General features: G+C 39.0%; 1 protein-coding gene across 2 annotated transcripts in view; it reads right to left on the bottom strand.

Moving 5' to 3' along the window:
• The window catches only part of NCAM2 (neural cell adhesion molecule 2), a 526,501-nt gene that overhangs the window by 119,049 nt on the left and 381,250 nt on the right, over positions 1-26,202 (bottom strand). For both annotated transcript variants that reach the window (XM_034792868.1, XM_034792859.1), the window contains exons 10-11: positions 11,822-12,009; positions 7,447-7,543 (exon numbers count right to left, since the gene is read on the bottom strand). In XM_034792868.1, coding sequence (XP_034648759.1) covers positions 7,447-7,543; positions 11,822-12,009 — 285 coding nt within the window. The remainder of the gene's footprint in view (positions 1-7,446; positions 7,544-11,821; positions 12,010-26,202) is intronic.

The following is a 26,202-nucleotide window of genomic DNA, read 5'->3' as shown; positions in this document are numbered from 1 at the left end:
AAATAAAATATTAATTCAAATGATAAATTTCAAGATCACTGTTGGCAATGCAACTTTCTATTCATGTTTCACAACCCTTTGAAATACTACTACTAAAATCTCAACAAAAAGGTAGAATATGTGTTTAATAACCAATGTCTTCTTCCTGCACACTAAGGTTTCACATAATATTATGCTTCAACTGGACCTGGGCAAATCCAGGAATGGCTGTGCTCACCTCAGGCTCTGAAAGCCATTGGGACAATCTGCCAATCTCACCTGGCTTGTCAAGCCTAAGCCTGTCCTAGAAAAAAAACACACAGTTTTAGTAGACTTCTGTATTAAAAGCTGAGGCTATGATGTGAAATAATGTATTCAGAGTGAAAAGAGATGAAAAATAATGTGATTTTTGCATTCTAAAAGTTGTTTGTTCAGCTATTCAAGTACTCAAGCAATGAAGAAGGAGAAGATACCAAGGGCCCGGTATTGCCAGGAGTTGAACACCTCCTGGGAGGCACTGGGCAATTCCAAATTAGAGTGATTTAATGGGAATTGAGGCTCCTCAGCACCTTGCAGGATCATACCCTAAAAATAAGCTAAAACAATCCACAGCTCTGTATAACTAGGGTTAACCATAAGAAACGGTACAGCTGCAAATTGTATTCCTCTTTAGAAGAGGAACTTTTTGTGTCATCACTGAGTCTAATATTTAAAGTTTGGCAGCAGAAAAAGACAATGGCATTTTGGCTCAGAAGCACTTTCCAATTTACAGTAAGTACAAGACAAATAAAATAATATTATCTGACTTGCTGGGGGGGGGGGGGGGGAACTGCCCCAGAAAAGCACTCAAAGGAGCAAGTGAATCCTGTAGTGCTTTAACAGAAAACAATAAGTGTTTGGGACATTTACCATAGGAGGAAACTTTGTTTAATGCTGTCTGCCTAAGGAAGTTTATATTATATATAATACTCTCTCTCTCTGTATGTGTGTGTGTGTGTGTGTGTGCCAGACGAGTACCCAGAAGTCACCTCCTACAAGACAGGCCCAACAAAGAAAATAACAGAACACCACTAGCTGTCACCTTCAGCCCCCAACTAAAACCTCTCCAGCGCATCATCAGAGATCTACAACCTATCCTGAAAGATGATCCTTTACTCTCACAGATCTTGGGAGACAGACCTGTCCTCGCTTACAGACAACGCCCCAACCTAAAGCAAATACTCACCAGTAACCACACATCACTGAACAAAACCACTGACCCAGGAACCTATCCTTGTAACAAAGCCCGATGCCAACTCTGTCCACATATCTATTCAAGTGACATCATCATAGGACCTAATCACATCAGCCATACCATCAGGGGCTCGTTCACCTGCACATCTACCAATGTGATATATGCCATCATGTGCCAGCAATGCCCCTCTGCCATGTACATTGGCCAAAACGGACAGTCTCTCCGCAAAAGAATTAATGGACACAAATCTGACAGCAGGAATCATAATACTCAAAAACCAGTGGGAGAACACTTTAACCTGTCTGGTCATTCAATGACAGACCTGCGGGTGGCTATATTACAACAGAAAAACTTCAAAAACAGACTCCAATGAGAGACTGCTGAGCTGGAATTGATATGCAAACTAGACACAATCAACTCAGGATTGAATAAGGACTGGGAATGGCTGAGCCATTACAAACATTGAATCTATCTCCCCTTGTAAGTATTCTCACACTTCTTATCAAACTGTCTGTACTAGGCTAGCTTGATTATCACTTCAAAAGTTTTTTTTTCTCTTACTTAATTGGCCTCTCAGAGTTGGTAAGACAACTCCCACCTGTTTATGCTCTCTGTATGTGTGTATATATATCTCCTCAATATTTATTCCACTCTGTGGAATATTCCACTGCATCCGAAGAAGTTGGCTGTAGTCCACGAAAGCTTATGCTCTAATAAATTTGTTAGTCTCTAAGGTGCCACAAGTACTCCTGTTCTTTTTGTGTGTACATATACATGCATATATACACACACACACATACAGAGAGAGAGAGAACCCCAAGATTAGTGCTTCCAATTAAAAATTAAAACCAGAGAGTGAAATCATGGCTGTACTGAAGTTAATGTTACAGCTCCCATGGAGTTTAAATGGCCAGGATTTCACCTAGAATGAGCATTGTTAAAAGGACTCCCTAATCAACCAAAAGTAAAGCAGTCTGGACAGTAAAACTAACAACCAACCAGCTGTCAATGATCTGAATCCTCTGAGTGCTCTGTTTTCATTATTCCTGGATTTTCCCCTCCTCCTTCTCACCTACTTCTCATCCATATGTTAAGTTGCACAAGTTCAACATATATTTTTTTAAAATCAATTTAATTAAACTGGAGCATGCTGTGTGTGTAGACAGGACCTGGGATTGAAACTCTTTGAGGCATAGGTCTGACATTTACTGTATCTTTGTACAGTACTTAGTACACAGGAGCCCTGACTTGGCTAAAGCCTGTAGATACGACTGCAATATAATTGCTAAATAAATACTAATTAATTAATAATAGCACTGTAATTAGAGCTATTGGCAGAAAGTGGGGATCTAATACAATGTGAATTTCACATTTTATTGTTTGTTTTGCCATTTGCAAAGGCCAAATACAATATACGATTAATAATGTAACCGAATACAACATAAACATAGTTTATAAAACTAATAATAATTCTTTTTTCATATTTTATTCCTTACTAAATGTGGCTTGATTTATCTTGATTTGAACAGAACTTTGCTACATATTTTTCAATAAGTGCTGGTCAATGACTGTACAGAAGTGATTGAAACAAATTACTGCCACAGTGGAAAGGTGCTAATCTTAAAAATTGACATCAGTCTTATCTGCAATATAGATGAATAAACAAGTAGAAATAAATCAGTGGTGGGAGTAAAGCATTTGTGCAATATTTGCTTTGCAAATATTCTTGCCCTTGACTTGAGTAAGTTTATTATACTGACTTTCCTATGTCTGTCAAGTAAGAATTCACTGCAATAAGTGCATACTTATATACTCAAAATCTTTCCTAACTAATATTTTGAAGCTGATATTAAGGGTCATTCTTCAAATAATTAATAAAGTTAATGATAAAACAAATGTTAATTGCTTATGACGGCATAAGAATGACTTGTAGCCAATATAGTCAGCCTTTAAGAGCTGATGAGCCATTGTAGCAGCAAGTGAAATTGGAGAGAGAGCCATAAAATAATCACTCATCACGCAACATTCTGGGTTTGTGTTGTGATATTGTTTTTGACTTTGGGCCAAAACCCTCAGCTGGTCTGAACTGGTGTATCTCCATTGGCTTCCAGTTTACACCAGCTGAAGCTTTGGACCTATGTGTGGTGATAATACAGTGTAATCACATATTGACACAACATTACAAGGAAAACATCACAAAGCAGTTTTATGACATGACACTGATTACGTTGAAACTCTTTATGATTCTGCTAGAGGGAATTTTTCTCTCTTTCCCTCTTTTCCCCTCCTGAATGCTAGGAAGGAGACTGGAGGTACTTTTTCTCTCCTCTCTTTCTCCTTACCTCCTGGATTCATGGAGTGAAAGAAAAATTCTAGCAACAAGTCTTTTTCCATATAACAGTAAAGGGAAAGTGGTTTGGACAGCTTACATACTGCCATTTCAACTGCCCTGCTCTCCCTGTGAAAATACACCCGAGATCAGTGTTCTACTTAGTCTACCAGAAACACAGGCATAGCCAGTAGGACCGTAGAATCAAAAGCTGCGTTGTGGCCCTGAAGATATACACTCTGAGGAAGAGTCATAGGTTGAGTATCACTGACTTAACATAGGATGCTGGTATGTTGCTTAATGCTGTGAAAAGTCTCATGGACTTCAATGAGACTCTTCAATGTAGAACGGACTTTGACTAGTAGTGAATGTTCACAAGACTGGGGTCTAGTGTTGGATGACTAAAGAAGAATTTGACTCACATATCAAATAGGGGCAGAAGAAATACGTGGAGGAGTGTACATAGTTTACTTATTACAATCTATGATGTCTTCCTGGAAGACTTGAAGAGCTCGAAAGCTTGTCTCGCTCACCAAGAGAAGTTGATCCAATAAAAGATATTACCTCATGCACCTTGTCTCTCTAAGGGACTGACATGGCTACAACAAACCTGCATATCTTCCTGCAAGCATCATTCTTAATAATAGTTTTGTTTGATTGATTGATTGATTTTAACTAGAAACAGATCAGTTTGCAGAGGAACTAGTTATTAAAATTATATCACTTAAGGACCAATGCTACAGAGCAAAGCAAACATTGTCTTTAGGAAGATTTTTCAGGATTTGGTCCATATTGTGTATTTTGAAATTAAGTAGACATATGTACTGCAGCAGCATTAACTGAAGCAGGTGACGCAGCAGTAGCAAAGGGAACTGCAACATGTTTTTAATACAAAATACTATAATCTGAAGTACACATGTGATTATTTTTTTGGGCTGCTATAATTTATGTACCATTGGATTTCACCACTTTTCCTGACCATATGTCTGTGATAAAACTAATGCAAGTTCACCCTATGCAAGATATTAGCCTCTTCTTTATGCCTTCCTTTTGGAGTAATGTACAAAAGGCTACTTTAGGAAACACTATATATGAGGGATGTCTGCTTCTGCATAAACAGCAGGGAAACGATAAACTGATTTTTGGGAAATGGTATATATGCTATGATTTAAAAAATAATTCTAAGAGAATTTGCTTGGCAGAGTATCTCTAACTACATAGGTTGGAGAACTAGATTGGGGAAACTTTATGAATTTTACGGCTCAGTTTGAGAATTTATATCTTCCACACTTAGCTTTGGAAACAAGAACTGAAGAGATAAAAAGTCAGTAATTTTCTGTCAAGCCTATAACACCAACTTTAACTTTGACTTTTATGAAAAACTGCAGTATTTTACAGTAAAGTTCAAATGACTTCATTGCATTTTTGTAAGCTGTGGGGATGTGGACTATTACTATAGGTACTACTATCACTGATTTGGGGAGGTTGCTGACCTGTAAATGGGGAGAAAGGTTTGAAAGGAGGGAATCAATGTCTTGCCATTGGGGAGGAGGAAATAAGAGTGCTTAACAGCTGGGAGGGTGTAACTGGTTTGTTATTACAATAGAGGAAGTATTAGGAGTCAAGAGGAGAGTTGGACACTAGTGTGTGTGTGTGGGTTGGGGGGGAGGCAGGAAGCGATATTCATCTTGTCAGATTCACATTTCATTGGTATGCACATGACATAACACTGGACAACCAGTGTTTCTTTACTCCCTATCCTGGAGTCACACCCTCTTCACCTGGGAAGTGTTGTTTTTCTCTATTATTTCAGAGATTTGGTCCTGGAGTTGGATTTCTCTCTTTTACTATTTTATATCTCTAGAAATGTGAAAATTTTTGGAGACCTAGTCTTTGAAAGAACTTAAGAAAATAGATTTACTGTGCAAGTATTTTCTAATTTTCAGAAGTACAGAACTTTCTTAGTTATGAACTAAACTTTTAACATATCAAATGTACTATTTTAACTGAGGACTAGTCTAAAGTCTTGAAACCAAATGAGTGGGGACACTAGAAGATAATCAGATAAGTTGCTAAATGTGTGTTTTTGGCCTAGTTGTGGAAGCATACTCACACAAGTACTCCCATTATATGTGACCACTTCAGTAAATACTCACCAACATGATCCACAACCAGAAAAATATTTTAGTTTTCCGGGAGTGGATTCTAAGCTGTGGGAGTTTCTGAGTTGTGGAGAGGCTGAGTGTGGAGGTAGGGCAAGGAATTCTCTTTATGGATAATGCTTGGAGCTTGAGGGTGTTTCTATGCAAAAGGCAGATGAGAAGGTTAAAAGAATATTTATTTTGAGTCAATGGCAGAGGGCAAAGGCAAACCAAAGTAGGATCAAAAATGTTTTTCTCAAATGTTTACTAGGCTCACTTAATGTTGGATGGAAAATCTGCTTGGTTTCTGATAAATAATACTTTCGGCTACCGTTGGCAGCATAGCTGTTTTGATAATTATTACAAAGGAGGGATATACCACAACAAAAAAGATAAAAGATGTTTAAAATCGTCTTTTCTTTAGAGGTAATGGGATAAACTTTCAAAGCTGTGCATGGTTTCTACACAATAAATCCCCTTAATAAATAACACGATTTTCTTCTGCAACTCTTGAAATACGGAAATAAATGTGTAGTCTATTGTGCAATGTGTTATAAAAGTTTAAAAGTAAAGGAAACATCAGACAGTCTCCCTTAAGTCTGAAAATGCATATAGTAGCAATAATACCAAATATATATTACCACTAGGATTGTAAAGAGTATATCTTATTCTTTAGCCTTACGTTTTATTACAGTTGAAACAAAGTAGATTGTAGAAAAATATTGTATAAAATAACTCCTTACTCTACTAAAAGACAAAACAAAAACACCAAGACCTCCTTTATATAACTCTAGTTAGCTAAAGTAGAAAAATGATCTATGACCAGCTCCTCAGTGGTTGTAAATTGGAATGAGTTCAGCAGAACAATGCTGATTTATATCATCTAAAGAACTGGCCCCTAATGTTTTTTGAACTTGTAAACTTGGTGAAGGTTCACTGCTCTGTTTTGGCATTTGACATGTGAGAAATGAAAAAATGCTATGAAACCAACTCTGGCGTGTTTCTTTAGTCATTCAACAACAACAAAATCCTTCCATATAATCAGTACTCTGAAAAACCAAGCATACTTCTCATCACTGCCAAAGGGTGATTATAAAAACTTATTTTTAAATTAATCTACAATCCTCTAGATGAACTTAAACACATTCAAAAGTTCTATTGCAATTAGCACCCAAAAGTCTGACAGCTTGAATGAATTTAATCCTAAATCCTTGGGTCAAATCTTGCTCTAAATTACACCTGTGCAACCCATGGACTTAACTGGACATCTAAAATGAAGGCAAAATTCCACACTTTTAGTTGGCAAACCTGGACTATACATCTCTTAAAAATAGGCTTTGCTGCAGAATTTCAGCAATTTTGTTTCCTCAGAAGGAAACATTGGATGCAAAAATGAAAGAAATGGACCTGATTCTCCTTTTCTTACACTGGCATAAAACAAGAGGAACCATATTAAAGTTAATGGAGTCTCACTGGCATGAAATCAGCATAAGTGAAAGAAGAATCAGGCCCATTGTTTTTAAAAAGTTAACAGCATTTTCTCAAGTTTCAGTAAATGTTTAAAGTTCAGGGCAAAAATTTTGGGGAGAGCTTATTTTGTGAGAACTAGTTTGTTTTACCTACACAATGTCACATTTTCTGAGGGCTAAAAAGACAGTTCTAAAAGCTCCAGTGGAATTAAGTGAACGGAAAAGTCCAATTGTACTTCACACTGGTGAAAATACAAGGGTATGGTTATAGTAACTTGGACACAATATACTCACCAGCTTGCCCAAGGGTATATTCCTGATGTCTTGTTCCTATTCTGTTAGTAGCTGTGCAATTATATCGCCCAAAATCATTGTCAGATGTGGGAGCAATCTTGAAAATAAGCATAAACAAAATTTTAAATATTATTTTCTAATGATTAATTACAAAAAATATCACTGACCTTCTCAAAATTTAAATTCATTCTGCTTAAACAGTATTAGGATGTCCCCTTATTTTACCTTGCCAAATACATTGCACAAAATGGTGACATAAATGTGGTGGATCTGTGACAAATTCTCTCTTTTTCAAAGCTTGTATGAAAAAATATTCATGAAACAATAGAAGGATAAGTTGAAATATTTCAAATCCAGAGTTTCAACACTGAATGGAAAACATCCTCTAGGGAAGTTAAAGGCAACATCACCCCTCCTTCTGTCCATAATAGGTAAATGAGGCCACTTTGTCCTAGAAAAGAGGAAGGGACCAGGCTACGAGCCCTCTAGAAATATTTAACCTAACATTAGGGGTAGGTGGTGACTGAAAGAGGTAGGTGAGCTGTCTTCCAGGATATCTGGGTCCTTACAAATGGACACTGCAAGATTCAGGGTATGCATAGCTTTATCTGTGATCACTGGAAAGTAGCGTGGCTGTGAAATATTGGTAGGGGAAAGGTGTTAAATGTATTTCCTCAAATGTATTTGAGTAATACTACTTTAATTTAAAACAGTGTTTCTCAAATGCGGCCACCAAGGGCTTTCCTTGCGGCCACACCTTCTTGGGCTGTGATGAAGGTGTGGGGGGAGGGCAAAGCAGCTGCCCCCTCCCTCCCTGTTGCTCCTGGATGCACCACATTGGTATTGGTTGCTATGGAGACACCTGGGGCACAATGCAGGAAGACCAGGCAGCCAGTGAATTCCCCAGCTTCCTGGGGGGGGGAAGGGGGGGAGGCTCAGGCTTTGGGTTCAGCCCTGGGGTAGTGAGGCAGCAGCCTTTTCACAACAGACTTCTTGGCTAGCACTAAATCAGTTACAATGATTTGGACATGTATTTGTTTTTCCTGCAGCTAATTAAGTATTTTAGGAAAAAGTGTGAGAGCGGTCACCAGCAAGAGTTGGTGGCTGCACTATGAGGCCACCAAATAATTTGTCCTGAGAACCCTTGATTTAAAACACTAGATACTTAGAACTTGTCCATATAGAGAGTTAGTGCATGACAAGCTGGGGTATAAATCTGCAGCATACTAGCAGTCACATAATAAATTGCAGTATGGACATAGCGACTGTGCGTTAAAAGTTCCACAGAGCACTTTGACCTGCTGTTGTCTGAAACATCAATGGGTCAAAGAGCACTATGGAACTTTTAGTGTGTGGTAGCAATGTCCAAATGGCCAGCTAGCATGTGGCATGCTACAGCACTGTAGATGTACACCACATATTGCTATACACTAACTCTCCATATAGACATGCCCTTAGTGGTCATTCTTTTAACAGAAGTTGTGACATTACAATTTGTATGAATATTGAGGTTTATGATCTCTATCTCCTATGTATAATGTAGGGGCCCAATCCTGACCTCCTCTTTTAAGCAAAACTCCCATTGGTGTTAATGGGAGTTTTGCCTGAATGAAGGACTCAGATTCAGAATTCAGGCAATTTTATAGTTACCATTATGTAAACCATTGCTCATTTTCCTGATTGCTAACATTTTTTTGCACTATACACCATTGGTTTCAACACTTCAATCCCCTAAAAATATATATATATATATATATATATATATATATATATATACTATTAGCACCAGTAATGGCTATAACAAGTAGAAACAGATTTGCTAAACCCAAGATATCATATTCAGAACATTTCTCATTACCTCTTCAAGGACTTTTCAATCATTCATTGTCATTATTGATACACTGGAAAGGGAAGAAAGATCCAATAGGGAGAATAAGCAGGTACATAAATGAGAAGAATAGTCAGGAGGGATTTCTTTCCTGGCATTATTTTTTAAGTTGTGCAGCTCTTATTTGTTTAAAACAGATATTCTAAGACACCGCAGTGATGCATTTTTCAGTCACCCACTCGGAGTTCTCACAGCTCAGAAGCCTTAAACAAAGAGTCAGCAGATTCATGCTTTAAAAATCACACTTCATCTGTGAACCTCCTTTTCATGTGACATAACTACAAACTGAATTAAAAAGCAGACAGTAGAAAGATAGTGACATAGAATTGCTAGCTAGCCAGTAGTGTTTGTTTGTGTCAAATTCACAGTGACTTTGAACCCATTTCTCTTATAGTCTCTTAAAATCTTGTTTGCATGATAGTAAGCAGATACTATCCTGCTCCCTATGAAATCAATGACAGGGTTTTCACTGACCTCAAGGGAAAAATGATAAGGCCCACTGACAACTTAGAAGCACATGTGTCAACGGTAAGCACTGCACTGTATTTTATAGACTACACTGATTTGCTGAAATTACACAGAAAACTTTCCCACAATCTTTTCAGCACTAAATTATCAAAGAATTAGAATAAAGCAACTCATTAAGATTAGATTTAATGTAAATATATATTAGCAATCAGATATAAAATACATTTATTTTACTCACACAAATGGAAGATCTAAAATATTACGTCTTGGGTAATTTTATATACGTAATACTGAGAAATTATCCCTCCCCAGTAATGTTAATATTCTTTTTCACTTTTAGAGCACTTTTCATTCAACAACACCAAAGCACTTTATATACATTAATTAATTTACCTCACAACACTCTTCTGAGGAAGGCTCTTTCTGACTCTTTAGGGGCTGCCCTACTGTAACTCTGAGCCAAATGTATGTTAAAACTTTCTGTTTTCTATTGTCTTTATAACTTCAGTAGAATAACTAGATCAGATACTTATTTGAAATACACCTCTATCCCAATAGAACGCTGTCCTTGGGAGCCAAAAAAATCTTACCGCGTTATAGGTGAAACCGCGTTATATCGAACTTGCTTTGATCTGCCGGAGTGCGCAGCCCTCCCTCCCTTCCCGGAGCACTGCTTTACTGCGTTATATCCGAATTCGTGTTATATCAGATCACGTTATATTCGGATAGAGGTGTAATGTATATGTTAGCAATGTTACTTCATTCCTTTAATTTTACATATTTTGATGTATTTTGTTATACTGAATCAGGATGTCAGTATATAATCTTTATTTCCATATTTACTAACTTCATTGGGGTCCATTTCCCTGATAAACCAGGACTGAAAATTGACTTAGGGAAAGGCATCCCCTAAAAAAGGCCGGAAACAGGACTCGGACTCCTAGTGTTTGGTACAGTGAGGATATGATCCCCTCTTCCCCACCTCCTCAATCCTCATATGAGGAGGAGGTGCTGGAGTCCAAGCAATGGGCTAGGAACCAGCTGTTGAGGGGGGAGGGGCTGACATCAGCCCTGCCCCAGGTGAAAATGATTAAGGAAGGAATCACGACCTGCACAGTGTGAGTTATTGCAAGATAGTTCCCAGATGAGTTAAGTTAATAAAGTTGTTGGAGCCTAATTAAATCCCATCCTTGGCATCTTGTTTTTCCCTCATGTGTTCCAGTCAACATGGCTTGTTCCTGACTTATTGGGACTGGCTCTAAGGCTACGTCTTCACTGGGGGGGGGGTCGATTTAAGATACGCAAATTCAGCTACGTGAATAGCGTAGCTGAATTCGACGTATCCGAGCCGACTTACCCCGCTGTGAGGACGGCAGCAAATAGACCTCTGCAGCTCCCCCATCAACGGTGCTAACTCCTACCTGCGCTGGTGGAGTACAAGCGTCAATTCGTGGATCGATTGTCGCGTCCCGACGAGACGCGATAATTCGATCCCCAAGAGATCGATTTCTACCCGCCAATTCAGGCGGGTAGTTAAGACGTAGCCTTAGAGAAAAGAAAGGACTTTAGTCTCTATACAACAGCCTTGTTATGGAGACTGCCAACAAGAAAGCCAATTAGTTTTGTACTGCATATACATGTCTGCTTTGAGCTGGACTGAAATGGCCAAATTCTTTTCATGCAGACACTAAATCATTGATAATATGAATCTACTGAATCAGTTTTAATATTTTTAAATGTTCATGTTTTATTTACTACTTTGCAAACAACTGAGATTATATTAATGTTCACTGAGAGTGGTGAACTGAAGGCAAGACAATTGATTGGAACCAAGGACTTCTTTCTATCTGATCACAAGGAATATGGAGATAAATAGCTCATAAGATTTTTTCTTCATTACATCACAGATCTGATCTGTAAGTGTGTTATACAACTCCAGTAATAATTCCTGACCAGTGAACAAATTAAATGACTCCCAACTGATAAATGTAATTTGTTAATTTATATTTAAAGCCTTACCTCTAATATCAGCTTTCTTCCTGCACTGTAAGTCTTTAAATGGGTAGTATTTTTTGCAGGTAAAACTAATTTTCCTCTTCTCCAGTGAACTGAAGCTATAGGATTAGATAATACTTCACAACTTATATTGATAGGATTGCCTTCCCAAGAATAATACAAGGTTTGATTTGACACAAACGTTGGAGCATCTGCAAAAAAAGAGAGTATTAAACAAATTCGTTATCTGCCTCTGTTTCCATAAAATATGCAACACATTTTTATTCAAGTACTGTATATACTACTAAGGTTATCATGGAAATTTGAATTTACAAATGTGTCACTTCATAATATGGACTGCTACAATGTCAGTTCTCATCTATGAGTTTCTCATGTAGTCATCTTGGATAGTTCTCTGAAACCATCTCACCAATATGCAGTGGTAATCAAAAAAGCTAACGGAATTTTAGGAACCATTAGTAAAGGAATAGATAATAAGACAGAAAATATCGTAATGCCATTATATAAATCCATTCTATGCCGAGACCTTGAATACTGTTGAATACTGCATGCAGTTGTCCAGCTATACCGAAAAAAGGACAGGATACACTTGATATGGATTTAATCAGGCTGCAACTTTATTATTAGATGTCTGGAACTACCTGGCAGATAAGTGTATATTGTACAGTACACGTAAACCCTGTTTGTTTTGTAACTAACTGGGCGGGGGACTTCTACCAGCTACCCCTCTTTTTGCATCCAGGTCCCTCCAGCAAATCCATTGTCGGGACCTTACTATCCCCCCACTTTCCTCCCCAGAGGAGGGATAAGATGGGCAATAAGAAAGGGGGTTTGGCTCCATGCCGTTCCAACCATTGGAGCCCAACCCCCCTAATGTTCCGTTCATTTATCCAGCACCACTTTTTTAAGTCCTTTACCAGGCCATTTATCTGGTCACTGGATGCCTTCCCAGTGGAATACCTGCACTGGACATCCACCCCATACTTACCAAATAAGTTGCGACATATAGCCTACCACACCTTTTGTGCTCATCATAATAGGTCTTCCCTAACACCTGCTGTGGGGAAGGTGAAAAAAACCACTCCACCGAAGCCAATATGGTGGTGAGGGAAAAAATTCCTTCCCAGCCCCCTTAAAAAGGAGGGACTAGCACAATACTCACAGCAAGTTCAAACCCACCTGATAATCACACCTTAAGGGGAGGGAGGGTGGGTGCTGCCTTGCCTGCTGCGTGGAGAATGGGGTTTCCAACGCCAGAGCTTGCACCTTTAAAAACTTCCACCCTTACATTCCAAGGGGGTGAGTCAGGGCTGCAAAGCTGACCAACACCACCTTTTTGCAGCAGTTTCTCATCTTGTTCTCCCTCCTTGCCCCCATTCACCACAAAGCACTACTGTCTTCCTCCAACAAGCCTGGGCAACGGCCCCCCTGCTTTCAGTGCAGGGCAGTCATTCTTGTTGTCCCATCTATAAATCTATATCAAATCTATATCTATCTATCTATCTATATATGAACTGGAAAAGTTGAAGAGAACGGAAAAAAAAATCAGAGGGATAGAGCAGTATAAGGAGAGATTAAAAGGACTGGGACTATTCATCTTAGAAAAGAGACAACTAAGGGGTGATGTCATAGATGTCTATAAAATCATGACTGGTGTGGCGAAAGTGACTAAGGAAGCCTTATTTACCCATTCCCACAACATAAGAATCAGGGATAACCCAATTAAATTAATAGGCAGCGGAGTTAAAATAAACATAAGGAAGCAGTTCTTCACACAGTGCACAGTCAACCTGTGGAACTCATTGCTAGGGGATGTTGAGAAGGCCAAAAGTATTAGTGGCTTCAAAACAGAATTAGATAAGTTCTTGGAGGATAGGTCCAATGGCTATTAGTGAAGACGCATCCGCATGCTCTAGGTGTCCCTGAACCACTGACTGCCAGAAGCTAGGACTGGACGACAGGGGATAGATCACTGGATAAATTGTCTTGTTCTGTTCATTCCCTCTGAAGTATCTGGTACTGGCCACTGTCAGAACACAAGATACTAGGCTTGATGGACCTTTGGTCTCACCTAATATGACCATTCTTATGTTCATGTTGGATTCTGGATCTCTTATTTTGGAAGAATTCTCATCTGGTAATACTGTATTAGATGATGCCCTAGTTCAGGGATCTGAAACCTTTGGCACGTGGCCCATCAGGGTAAGCACCCTGCAGGGCTGGGCTGGTTTGTTTACCTGCCGCATCAGCAGGTTTGGCCAATTGTGGCTCCCACTGGCTACGTTTCGCTGCTCCAGGCCAATGGGGGCAGCGGGATGTGCACAGGCCGAGGGATGTGTTGGCCAATTTGGGGGTCTTTTTCTTATATAGGCTCCTATTACCCCCCAACACCTGTCCCAATTTTTCACATTTGCTGTCTGGTCACCCTACCCTTAGGAGGGGCCAGAATGATGGCTACTGGTGAAGACGAGGAAGGTGATGGTGATGAGGAAGATGATTGCTAATATTTCAGGTTGTTCTGCAAGGGATGGTGTGAGTGTGGATGTTCAGATATACTTTCTGTATTATCCCTATCTACCTTACTGTGTTAGCGTGTGTGTGACTTTGATAAATGTATTAATAAAATATGTATTTGTAAATATAAAAGAGTTTCTATAGTGTGAGTGTTGCACTGTGCACATCAGGGTTCCCAACTATATAATAATTTTTAATAATAATGGGCGTGATCTTGGGACAAAAACCTGTCAACCCTCAAAGTGATAACTGGGATTTTTTACTCATAATCTATAGATCAGACTAAAGCCTCTATAACTAATTGAATGAGAGAAGATGGTCTTGTGTTTACAACTGAACTGAGACCTATGAGCACTGGGTTCAGTCAAAGACTCTGTCAAAGACTTCATATGTGACCTTCAGCAAGTTACTTACTCTCTCAGTTCCTGGTGTGTAAAATTGGACATTTAATATTCCTGTCCCCCATCCTTTTTCTGTTTAGATTTAGATTTCTATTTAGATTGTAAGATCTTTGGAGCAGGAATAGCCTTTTCCTATGTATATGTACAGCACCTAGCAGAACAGGGCTCCAATCTTGACTCAGGTCTCTAAACATGACAGTAATCCAATAAATAATATTTAAAGATCCAATAATACACTGTCACCCTGAAAAAGCAGAGATGGTATATCCACGTATCTTCAGCATGTGTGCTTGAAGTCTCATCCACAAGAGTGTAGCTTGACTAAATGTGGGTAAAACTACCTGAAATCAATACTAAAATGTATTACACTATTAGAGAAAATGGTGGATCAGGAGGGAAAACTGTAAGTCCGTGAAAAGACTAAAACAATCAGTTTATATTTACATCAGAAAATTAAGGGGAGTGTTAGGAGCTTTGAGACCAGAACAAAGCATGAATACGGAAACGAATACTGAAGTCTAGCCTTAGGAATGGTTTAACTATGTGGTTTTTTTTAAATGCAAATCTGCAAATTCCTTCGATATTTGCCTTTGTGAAAGATCATCATCTTTTGGTATAATTCTCTTACTGTTACAGGTGTATATACTGGCCTTGATTGATATCACTGGGAGTTCTGAATGCAGTAGATCAAGGATGATATATATTACTGAGAGTAAGCAAAGATTTTCAGAAGTATTCAGTTTTTTCCTCTTCCAAAAGGCAGCAGCTGGCTCTAATTGAATAAGGAGTGAAAGAGATGTGTTCTCATGGCCATATTTGAGTTTTGTACTATAAGCAGGAGCTCATCTTACTCTTCCAAAGGTTATAATACTGAGTAATTTAATCACACCTAGGTTCATGCAATACTTAAATACTTAAGTCAGAGCTATGGTACTTATATGTAACATCTAAAGGGCAGATTTTGGCCTGAAAATACTTTTGTATGAAGGATGGAATAGCAGAGAAGCTGTAGAATTTGATATTTCATATTAACAGAGATTTGTGAACAGGAAAGCTTGCCATAGCATCTCCCTGCATTATGATTAGATATGTTCAGCACTCTTACAGCACTAAACCTGAGTGCAATGGCGACTCCTGGGATGATGGGCTGATTAGCGAGAATGGTCGGGAGGGTAACTGAAAAACTGGCACTTCCCCAGCAGGCAATTTTCGCATGCCTCTAAATATATGTAAGCGTGACACTGCATACTAGAGCCAAGAAAGTATGTGTGCATGTCTGACCACAGTAACATGTGCCACAAAATGCAGCAATCCCATCATGCATTTTAGATATGCAGTTTTTATTACATAGAACATAATTTCTCAAAATTACTTGATATTCCTGAACTAGTGGACATTAGCGTGGATGCAGAAGGTGGCAAGTTGTTCTATCTGGTCAGCACTAACTTTTCCCCCTCAAGATCTGATTTTTGATAATGATATAATCCAGGCTGGTGTTCTGTGCTGTATCTAACTCACTTTTGATCCAATCACATCCCCTGTATGGGAAGTCTTATAAGACAAATGAGTATCAGAGGGGTAGCCGTGTTAGTCTGAATCTGTAAAAAGCAACAGAGGGTCCTCTGGCACCTTTAAGACATCTTGCATCTGAAGAAGTGAGGTTCTTACCCACGAAAGCTTATGCTCCCAATACTTCTGTTAGTCTTAAAGGTGCCACAGGACCTTAAGGCAAATGAGGAGGCTGTGAATTTCTGTAGATACACATATCTTGGAGAACAGAAGACTACCAGGGGAGACATCTATCAACCTCTTAGGCTACGTCCTCACTATGGGGGGGGAGGGTGTCGATTTAAGATACGCGAATAGCGTAGCTGAATTCGACGTATCCGAGCTGACTTACCCGGCTGTGAGGACGGCGGCAAATCAACCTTCGGAGCTCCCCCGTCGATGGCGCTTACTCCTACCTGCACTGGTGGAGTACAAGCGTCGATTCGTGGATCGATTGTCGCGTCCCGACGAGACGCGATAATTCGATCCCCGAGAGATTGATTTCTACCCACCGATTCAGGCGGGTAGTGAAGACGTAGCCTTAGAATCAAAGGCAAATCCAGGTTTCTGAGACCTACATTATTTATTCAATTATGTTTTTAAAAATGGACTGAATCTTATGTTCAGGGCACATACACTCATTCTTAAGCTGTTATGGGACTAGGGTGCCATAGAGAATAGCAGAAACAAATCACAAATAGGACCAAATGTCCTCAAACAAAGTTGCTTCTGAAATCAACAGCTCAAAAAACACTTGGCACTTCTAAACAAAAAAAGGTGTCTCAGTTTTCCCAACCTCCCAGAAGCCCTGGAAAAAGGGATGAGCCTCACAGCATGAATTGCAGGTCAACAGATCTGGGCTTTAGCAAAGCGATGTTGGAATCCAATTCCAAAGTCCATGGCCCTTCATGGTTAATTACCTGCTGTAAGACCCTTCCCGAGACCCTTCACTCTTACCAACAGGGAGGAATTGGTTGCAAATCTGAACTCATGGAGGATAGGTGAGGGTTCAGATGACTGAAGAAGGGCAAGCATAGTACCTGTCTTTAAAACTGGGAACAAAGAGGACCTAGGGAATTCTAGACCAGTGTACTTAACTTCACTGGAAAGATACCAGAACAAACGATTAAACAATCAATTTGTAAGCACCTAGAGGATAACAGGATTATAAGGAATAGCCAGCATGGATTTGTCAAGAACAAACCATGCTAATTTCCTTCCTTGACTGGGTTACTGGCCTACTGGGTAGAGGGGAAGTAATAGATGTGATATAACTTGATTATTCTAATGTTTTTGACACAATCCCACATGACATTCTCGCAAAGAAACTAGGGAAATGTGGTCTAGGAGAAATTACTATAAGGTGAGTGGCACAACTAGTTGAAAGACGATACTCAGAGAGTAGTTATCAATGATTTACTGTCAAACTGGGAGGATGTATTTAGTGGGGTCTCACAGGGATCAGTCCTGTGTCCGATACTATTCTACATTTTCATTAATGGCTTGGATAATAGAGTGGTGAATATGCATATTAAATTTGCAGATGATACCAGGCTGGGTGGGGTTTCTAGCACTTTGGAGAATGGGATCAGAATTCAAAATGACCATAACAAATTGGAGAACGAGTCTCAGTTCAATACGATGAAATTCAACAAGATAACTGCACACTACTTCACCTTGGAAGAAAAAAATCAAATGCACAACTACAAAATGGGAATATTTGGTTAAGTGGTATCACTGAAGAAAAGGATCTGGAAGTTATAATGGATCACAAATTGATTACAAGTCAACAATGGGATGCAGTTGTAAAAAAGACTAATATAGTTCTGTGATGTATTAGCAGGAGTGCCATACGTAAGACATGGGAGGTAATTGTCGCTCTCTAGTCAGCACTGGTAAGGCCTATGCTGGAGTCCTGTGTGCCTTTCTGGGTGCCACACATTAGGAAAAATATGGACAAATTGGACAGAGTCCAGAGGAGAGCAACAAAAATGATTAAAAGTTTAGAAAATCTGACCTATGAGGAAAAGTTAACAAAACTGGGCATGTTTAGTGTTGAGAAAAGATAACTGAGGGAGGACCTAACAACATATTTGAAGACTGTTAAGGGCTGCTATAATGAGGACTGTAATCAATTGTTCTCTATGAAGCTATGACAAGAAATAATGAGCTTAAACTGCAGCAAGGGAGATTTAGGTTAGATATTAGGTGTGATGTTGCACTCTATATGATTTTATGAAAATATGCTAATGTAATTGGAATATGCTTCATGCAAAAGATCTCTTGTAAGGTATCATTACAAAGCATATAATCTACTGAGTGTGATCATCTTATTTGTATAAATGTACCACTCTTGTATCTGAAAATAGGAATATGAAATATAACTCTGAGGGCCTATTGTAATTATGCAAAGTGTGGTTTGGAATCTTGATGACTCCCATGAACCAGGACAATTGACTGCAGATTGCTCTGTTTTACCTGTAAGTCTTCCTGTATGTGTGTGTGCTGGCAAGTGGGTAATGAAGTCTTACAGTGACATGTGATCATGTCACATGAACTGTAATCCATCTTTAACCTGGTGTCTTTCCATTGAGAATGAGGGGGTGGGAACCCAGAGAGGGACAAAGGATTCCCGCCTTATGCAAAAGATATATAAATGGGTGGAACAGAACAAAGTGGAGAGCCATCATGAGGAATCCCCTAGCTACCACCTGAGCTGGAACAAGGGCTGTACCAGGGGAAAGGACTGTGCCCAGTCTTGGAAGATGTCCAGTCTGTGAAAGAAATGTATTGAAACATCTTTCAGGGTGAGATATTATCTGTACTCAATTGTATTACTGTATTAGGCTTAGATTTGCGTGTTTTATTTTATTTTGCTTGGTAATTCACTTTATTCTGTCTTTTACTACTTGGAACAACTTAAATCCTACTTTCTGTATTTAATAAAATCACTTTTTACTTATTAATTAACCCAGAGTATGTGTTAATACCTGGGGAAGGCAAACAGCTGTGCATATCTCTCTATCAGTGTTATAGAGGGCAAACAATTTATGAGTTTACCCAGTATAAGCTTTATACAGGGTAAAACAGATTTATTTGGGTTTAGACCCCATTGGGAGTTGGGCATCTGAGTGTTAAAGTTAGGAATACTTCTGTAAGCAGTTTTCAGTTAAGTCTTCAGCTTTGGGGCAAGTAATTCAGACCCAGGGTCTGTGTTGGAGCAGACGGGCGTGTCTGGCTCAACAAGACAGGGTGCTGGAGTCCTGAGCTGGCAGGGAAAGCAGGGGCAGAAGTAGTCTTGGCACATCAGGTGGCAGCTCCCAAGGTGGGTTCTGTGATCCAACCCATCATATTAGGGAAAACTTTCTAGCTATGAGGGTAGTTAAGCTCTGGAACAGGCTTCAAAGGGAGGTTGTGAATCCCCATTATTGAAGGATTTTAACAATAAATTATACAAACACATGTCAGGGATAGTCTCAGTTTACTAGGTCCTGCCTTGGCACAGGGGATTGAAATTGATAACTCCTCAAGGTCTTTTCTAGTCCTACATTTCTGTGATTCTATAATTTAACTAGGGTATGGAATCATGAGAAGAGAGCGGTGGTCTCTGAGATAAGCAGGACCCAACCACTTAAGATCTTAAAAGACTATAACCAATAAATTGCATCAGGAAGCAAATAAAAATCTCGTGCAGATTGTAGAGCAGAAGGTGTACTATGCATTTGCTTCAAGAAATGCTCCTCAAATGAGCTCCCTTATTCTGCAGAAGCTGAAGTTTTCCAGTGATCTTAAGGTTCATCCCAAAGGAGAGGGCATTACAGCAATCCTGTCTCCAGGTGACAATGGTAGTGACCACTGTGGCAAAATCCACATTCACAACAAAATAATGTTGACACCCGAGTCAAGCACAGATTCATTTAAGTAGGACTAGATCACATGGAGAATATAACCCCAATAAGTTGCTTTTTTACAACAAAATTAAGGATCAAATTTTAATGGAAAAAGCCCTGGTGTATATATGTGTGCTTTTGTATGGCCTGTATTGTTGTTAATTGCTTATTGTATTGTATTATGTCCTGATGAAGGTTCAGTAGTTAGCATCTGCCTCACAAAAATACACACTCTGTTTCTTACAGAAATATTGTATGTGTTTCAGAAAAATGGTAATCATGAAAATAGAAGCATATTTTTGAAATTACTGAGGCTGGAGCATATAAACTATAAACTGCTGCAAAATCAAATTTGGTAAAAACTACAGTATTCTAGGAAACTGAGGAATAAGTTAAATGCCCCAAAATTCTGGTGGCAAAGGAGAATATCCATCAATTGAATAATAAAACATATCCAAGTAGAATTAAATAGAAAGGCCTTCTCATATGTAAATATCTCCTTAAGCAGGCACAGAGATGATTAGGAAAGTTCAACTAATTGCTACATTTTCTTTGTTGAATATTTTTCCTAAATCCATTATGCAGAATTTACAGAGGATTTGAAATATACTAGTATTTAGAATACCTATTGTCTTGTCACACATAAAGAATAGTTCACAGATATATTAGAAAGTTAAAATCTTTGGAATAAAGTTTATGGCTATGCACTTCTTATACAGGTATAGCATGGATGCATTACAAACCAGAGATTGAGCGAATGTGGAACATAGGTTTCATTTGAGCCTTCCAGAAAACAGATAGAGAACTGACCTTAAATATATTATTACACCTTTTCTGTAAGATATGCTTCCCTAGACAGATGGTGAGCTGGTTCCAAAGCAAAGCAAGCAGTCAGTAAAAAAGTAAAAACTGGACTTAGTGTACTTTAAAATACAGGTTTCAGAGTAGCAGCCGTGTTAGTCTGTATCCGCAAAAAGAACAGGAGTACTTGTGGCACCTTAGAGACTAACAAATTTATTAGAGCATAAGCTTTCGTGGACTACAGCCCACTTCTTTGGATGCATACAGAGTGGAATAATATTAAGGTGCCACAAGTACTCCTGTTCTTTTTAAAATACAGATGATCAAGAACCTAAATTCCAGATCTGAATACACTGAACTTTGGTTAAGCTCGGATCAGGGGCCAAGCTTAATGGCTGACCAATAACACTATCACAGACTGAACCACAAAACCTAGATGCAGTCTCCAAGGACTCTGGGGAAGGTTGGAAACAGCTTAGCTTTCAATTTTGTGGATCTCTACTGAAAAGAGAGCTGTAGAAAAGCCACTATTGATAGTTAGTACAGATGGACTAAAAAGCTTATAAATCTGAATGGTAAAATGAGGAGACAATTCAACATACAGAGAACAAGAATACACAGCACAGCATAGTAAAGGCATGTAATTAAGCTAAAGTCATCTATTATACTAGGATCCTTTAATAAAACTATTTCAATCTTACAGTGACATTTTAGAAGAGGAGTTCAGATAGGGTGAAAAGTAAATTCATATTGTTCTTGTTCTTTTCAAATAGGAAAAAAAATAGTCTCAAGTCAGCACTGCAACTAGAAGAAGTTGATCTGCATAAATTATGTAGAGCAGGAAAACCTTGGCTCAAATCTGTCTCCATACATTTGATTATCCCCATTAGGCTTAATGCCTCAGAAATCGCAAGGGGAGCACAGACTAATACATCACTTGTCACATCCAGAAGGTAATTCAATTAATGATTTCATAGATCCAACCCTAGTGTATGTTCAGAGTCATATGCAGAATTGGATATGGCAAATTACCTGATTCAGCATGTGTGCCGAGGGACCTATAGCAGCCAAGTGGTACACTGAATCACATTTTTGCTTGTTAATAGACGACCAGAGGTTTTCAAACTTTTGACTATTTTTTTTCCCAAGGAAAAAATATTCAGCACAGCAGGATGACACTATAGATACAGTGGACCAGATTTAGCCTAAGTTGATGCTGGCTTTATGCCCAGGCAGCTACCCTGTGGAGTGGTAGAATTGGATTGCATTAGCTATCCTCCTGATGACTAGAGGATAGCTAATGTGACACCAATTTTTAAAAGAGGCTCCACAAATGATCCTGGCCATTATGGTATAGTAAGCCTAACTTCAGGTAAATTGGTTGAAACTACAGTATGCATCCGAAGAAGTGGGCTGTAGTCCACGAAAGCTTATGCTCTAATAAATTTGTTAGTCTCTAAGGTGCCACAAGTATTCCTGTTCTTTTTGAGAATTATCAGACAAATAGATGAACATGATTTGTTGGGAAACAGTCAACGTGGTTTTTGTAAAGGCAAATCATGCCTCACCAAGCTATCAGAATTCTTTGAGAGGGTCAATGAGTGAGTGGAGAAGGGTTATTCAGTGAATATAGTGTACCTGGACTTTAAGAAAACCTTTAACATGGTCCCTCAGCAAAGGCTCCTAAGTAAAGAAAGCAGTCGTGGGATAAGAGAAAAGATTCCCTCATGGATCAGTAACTGGTTAAAAGACAGGAAACAAGGATAGGAATAAATGATCAGTTTTCAAAATGGAAAGAGGAAAATAGCGATGTCCCCCAGGCATCTCTAAAAACTGTATATTAGATTTGGAAAAGACTTAGAGAAGAGCACCAAAACTGATTAAGTCTATGGAACGCCTTCCATATGTGGAGAGATTAAAAAGAGTGGGCCTGTTCAGCTCAGAAAAGAGACAACTAAGGGGGGATATCATAGAGGTCTATAAAATCATGAATGGTGTAGAGAAAGTGAATAAGGAAGTCTTATTTACTCCTTCACATAACACAAGAATTAGGGGTCATGCAATGAAATTAATAGGCAGCAGGTTTAAAACAAACAAAAGCAAGTATTTCTTCACACAACACACAGTCAACCCGTGGAACTCATTGCCAGGGGATGTTGTGAAGGTCAAAACTATAACTGGGTTTAAAAAAGAATTAGGTATGTTAATGGAGGACAGGTCCATCAATGGGTATTAATCAAGATGGTCAGGGATGCGACCCCATTCTCTGGGCGTCCCTAGTCTCTATCAGAATCTGGGAGTGAACAACACGGGATGTTTCACTCAATAATTGCCCTGTTCTGTTCTGTTCATTTCCTTTGAAGCACCTGGCATTGGCCACTGTCAGAAGACAGGATAGTGGGCTAGAAGGACCATTGGTCTGACCCAGTAAGGCTGCTCGTATGGTTATAGAGCCCCTGGTCCTCCATAGTTATCAGAGAGGACTAGGATGTGTTGCACTGGAGATCACTAGAACTCAGAGGGGTGGGGGGAAGTTCACATACTTTTTCCTACAGACCCTTAAGAGGTCTGCAGCCAGGGAAGGCACCTACCCTGCAGTAATTCTAAACAGCTTCCTCCTATAACAACTCCTCTATCCCTTCCTGAAAAATTAGAATTGTATAGTATGGGAAGGCGACATATCACCTGAAATAACAGCCTCTATCTTCTCTACTTTGTTGCCCTTCATACCTATTTTGTAAGATGCAATATTTTGGGATTAACTACTTTTTCTACAAATTTAAGCAGAAAAGCCACTGGTTGACAAACCGACCCTGCGACCACCATCTTCCCTTCATCATAAAATAGCATCAGAGATATCTGGATGACAGAGGTAAGACCATGTAGTCTGAAACAGTCCTTTAATGCAACCAGAGCCCTCACACGGAAGCAGTGTTGCCAACTCTTGTGGATTTTATCTCCAGTCTAGTGATATTGGTGTGGTTTGGGTTTTGTTTTTTCTTGAAAACTCAAGCACCAGGAATCAAAGTGAAATAAACCTAGAAATAAATATAAAACAAACAAAACAAAAACTACTTTGGCTTGCAACTGTACATTGTGAATAATGTAGTTTGTTTTTTCTTTCAGATCATAGTATAATGTAGGTGTCCAGTCATTCCAAGTCATTTTGCAAAATGAAGGTGGGATTGGAGAGGAGAAAGAAATGACAGTGAACTCAAGCATATTCAAAAGTTACAACTCTAAAGGTTATATGCTGAAAGTTCCACTTAAACATACTGAATATTGCTATTGCTCATTAGTTCATTCTCTAGGTCACAAAGTCCTCACAAGCCCTCATCTGATGAGATGCCACAGCTGGAATCCTGATAGTGATGTCACACATACCATTGAACCCTACTGGATTTTCAAGCCTGCCTATAGCATAAAGGTACAGAAAGTCTACTTTTTTTCTGCATATAATTCTGTAATTTTTTTCTTTGTTTATTTTCAACAATAATGGGACGCTGTGTCCCAGTCAGTGGGCCATGTGTCATACATAGATTCTTTGGATGGCCAGAATATATAATCACAATTCAGTTGTTATGCTGGGCACAAATGTAGTATGCAGATAATGTAGCTATCATTGAGAAATGGCACATCCTCCAGCCTTCTTTGGCAAGGCACCTCAGACAGGTGATGAAGCATCAAGAACTGAAGACCCAGAAAAGTATTGGTGAGGTACTAAACTAAGGCTCTTTTAGTTTATATGTTTTTGGATGGTTGAGGAAGCCTTTAAAGAGTTCAGGGAGGAGTCAGACAGAACTGAATGAAGATGAATGATTTCTCTCTTTACATGTTTAGAGAGCCTTCTAAGAGGCATGTGAGAGGAACTAGTGTCAAATATCATAATTTTGCCCTCACTTACAAGGAGTCTAACTCCTAGTAATCCAGGGCTTTCTCATGGTTCTCCAGCAAAGCATGGCCATGCTCAGTGAGAGCAGTCCCACAGCAACAGAAGACATCTCTCATTTGGACCACCATGTGCTCCCATTCAGTGGAATTACCTGATAGTAACTAAGGCCTGGTCTATGGCGGGGGGCAAGCTAAGTCGATCTAAGTTACGCAACTTCAGCTATGAAAATAGCATAGCTGAAGTCGACATACTTAGAGCTACTTAAGTAGACCTACTGTGGTAGGTCGACTGCTGCCACACCCCCATTGACTCCGCCTACGCTTCTCACTCCGGTGGAGTACCGGAGTCGACAGGAGAGAGCTCGGTGGTCGATTTATCGCATCTTCACTAGACGCAATAAATCGACTCCCGCTGGATCGATCACTCTGGAAGTAAGTGTAGACATGCCCTTTAACTCTCTCTTGCAGTTGGAGTCAGTGCTCCTGGTGATCTGTCTTGATCAGACCATGAGATAGGGAATCTGACAAAGAAAATCTGATGCAGATACTTGTACTGTTTGTGGTAGTAAAATCAGAGAGCAGTATGTCCCAGGCTTCTTTTACCCTGTATGATTGTGTTTATAACACTATGCATTCATGTGTGTCTCCATGGTTTGTTTTTTGTTTTCTTATTTGTCTTCTCTCCATGAATCAAATTGCCCAAGATAGCTGTCTTGATATTTTTGTAAAAAAATTGAAATGTGTAAAATTGTGAAATTATAAACTTCAAGGTAGAAGTAGATTTCTCAATATGATGTGAAATAGCTACCACCACATGAGGTAGCTAAGTACCATGTTCTGGCAACCCATAATATCGTCTTAGAGAAAAATCTAAGAATTACGCATAAAAGAGTCAGATACCATGGTGAAAAAAGTGTGGTCTTAAAATGTGAACAGAATGGAACAAAGTAATTTAAATTGATATTTGTAACCCTGGTATTTTCTGAAATGCAAAGGAAGACGTGTGATGGAAAAATAGCTTTTCCTTTTTTCAAAGATTGTTTTACAGGAAATTTTTATTACTTTATTAGCTGCTCTTTTACTGCAGAAAATTTAATATTTTCTAGAAGATGATACTTTACAGTAGGTTAAATTCTACCTTCAGTTACACCAAGGCAACCTCAAAGTAATTGAGTTTGCACATATATAATAGAAAATAGAATTTGCTCCAATATTATTTAGCATTAGTTTGTCATAATGAGCATATTTGGGGCTCTGAGGGGAAACCTATCAGAATTAAATGCAATTTATTTTCTGATTTTGAGGTTATATCTAATGTTTTCGTTTGGGATTTCCAGCT

This window comes from Trachemys scripta, chromosome 1, assembly GCF_013100865.1.
Source record: "Trachemys scripta elegans isolate TJP31775 chromosome 1, CAS_Tse_1.0, whole genome shotgun sequence".
NCBI classification, from domain to species: Eukaryota; Metazoa; Chordata; order Testudines; family Emydidae; genus Trachemys; species Trachemys scripta.
The sequence above is the reverse complement of the archived record's forward strand: the minus strand, read 5'-3'. Positions and strand labels throughout refer to the sequence as shown.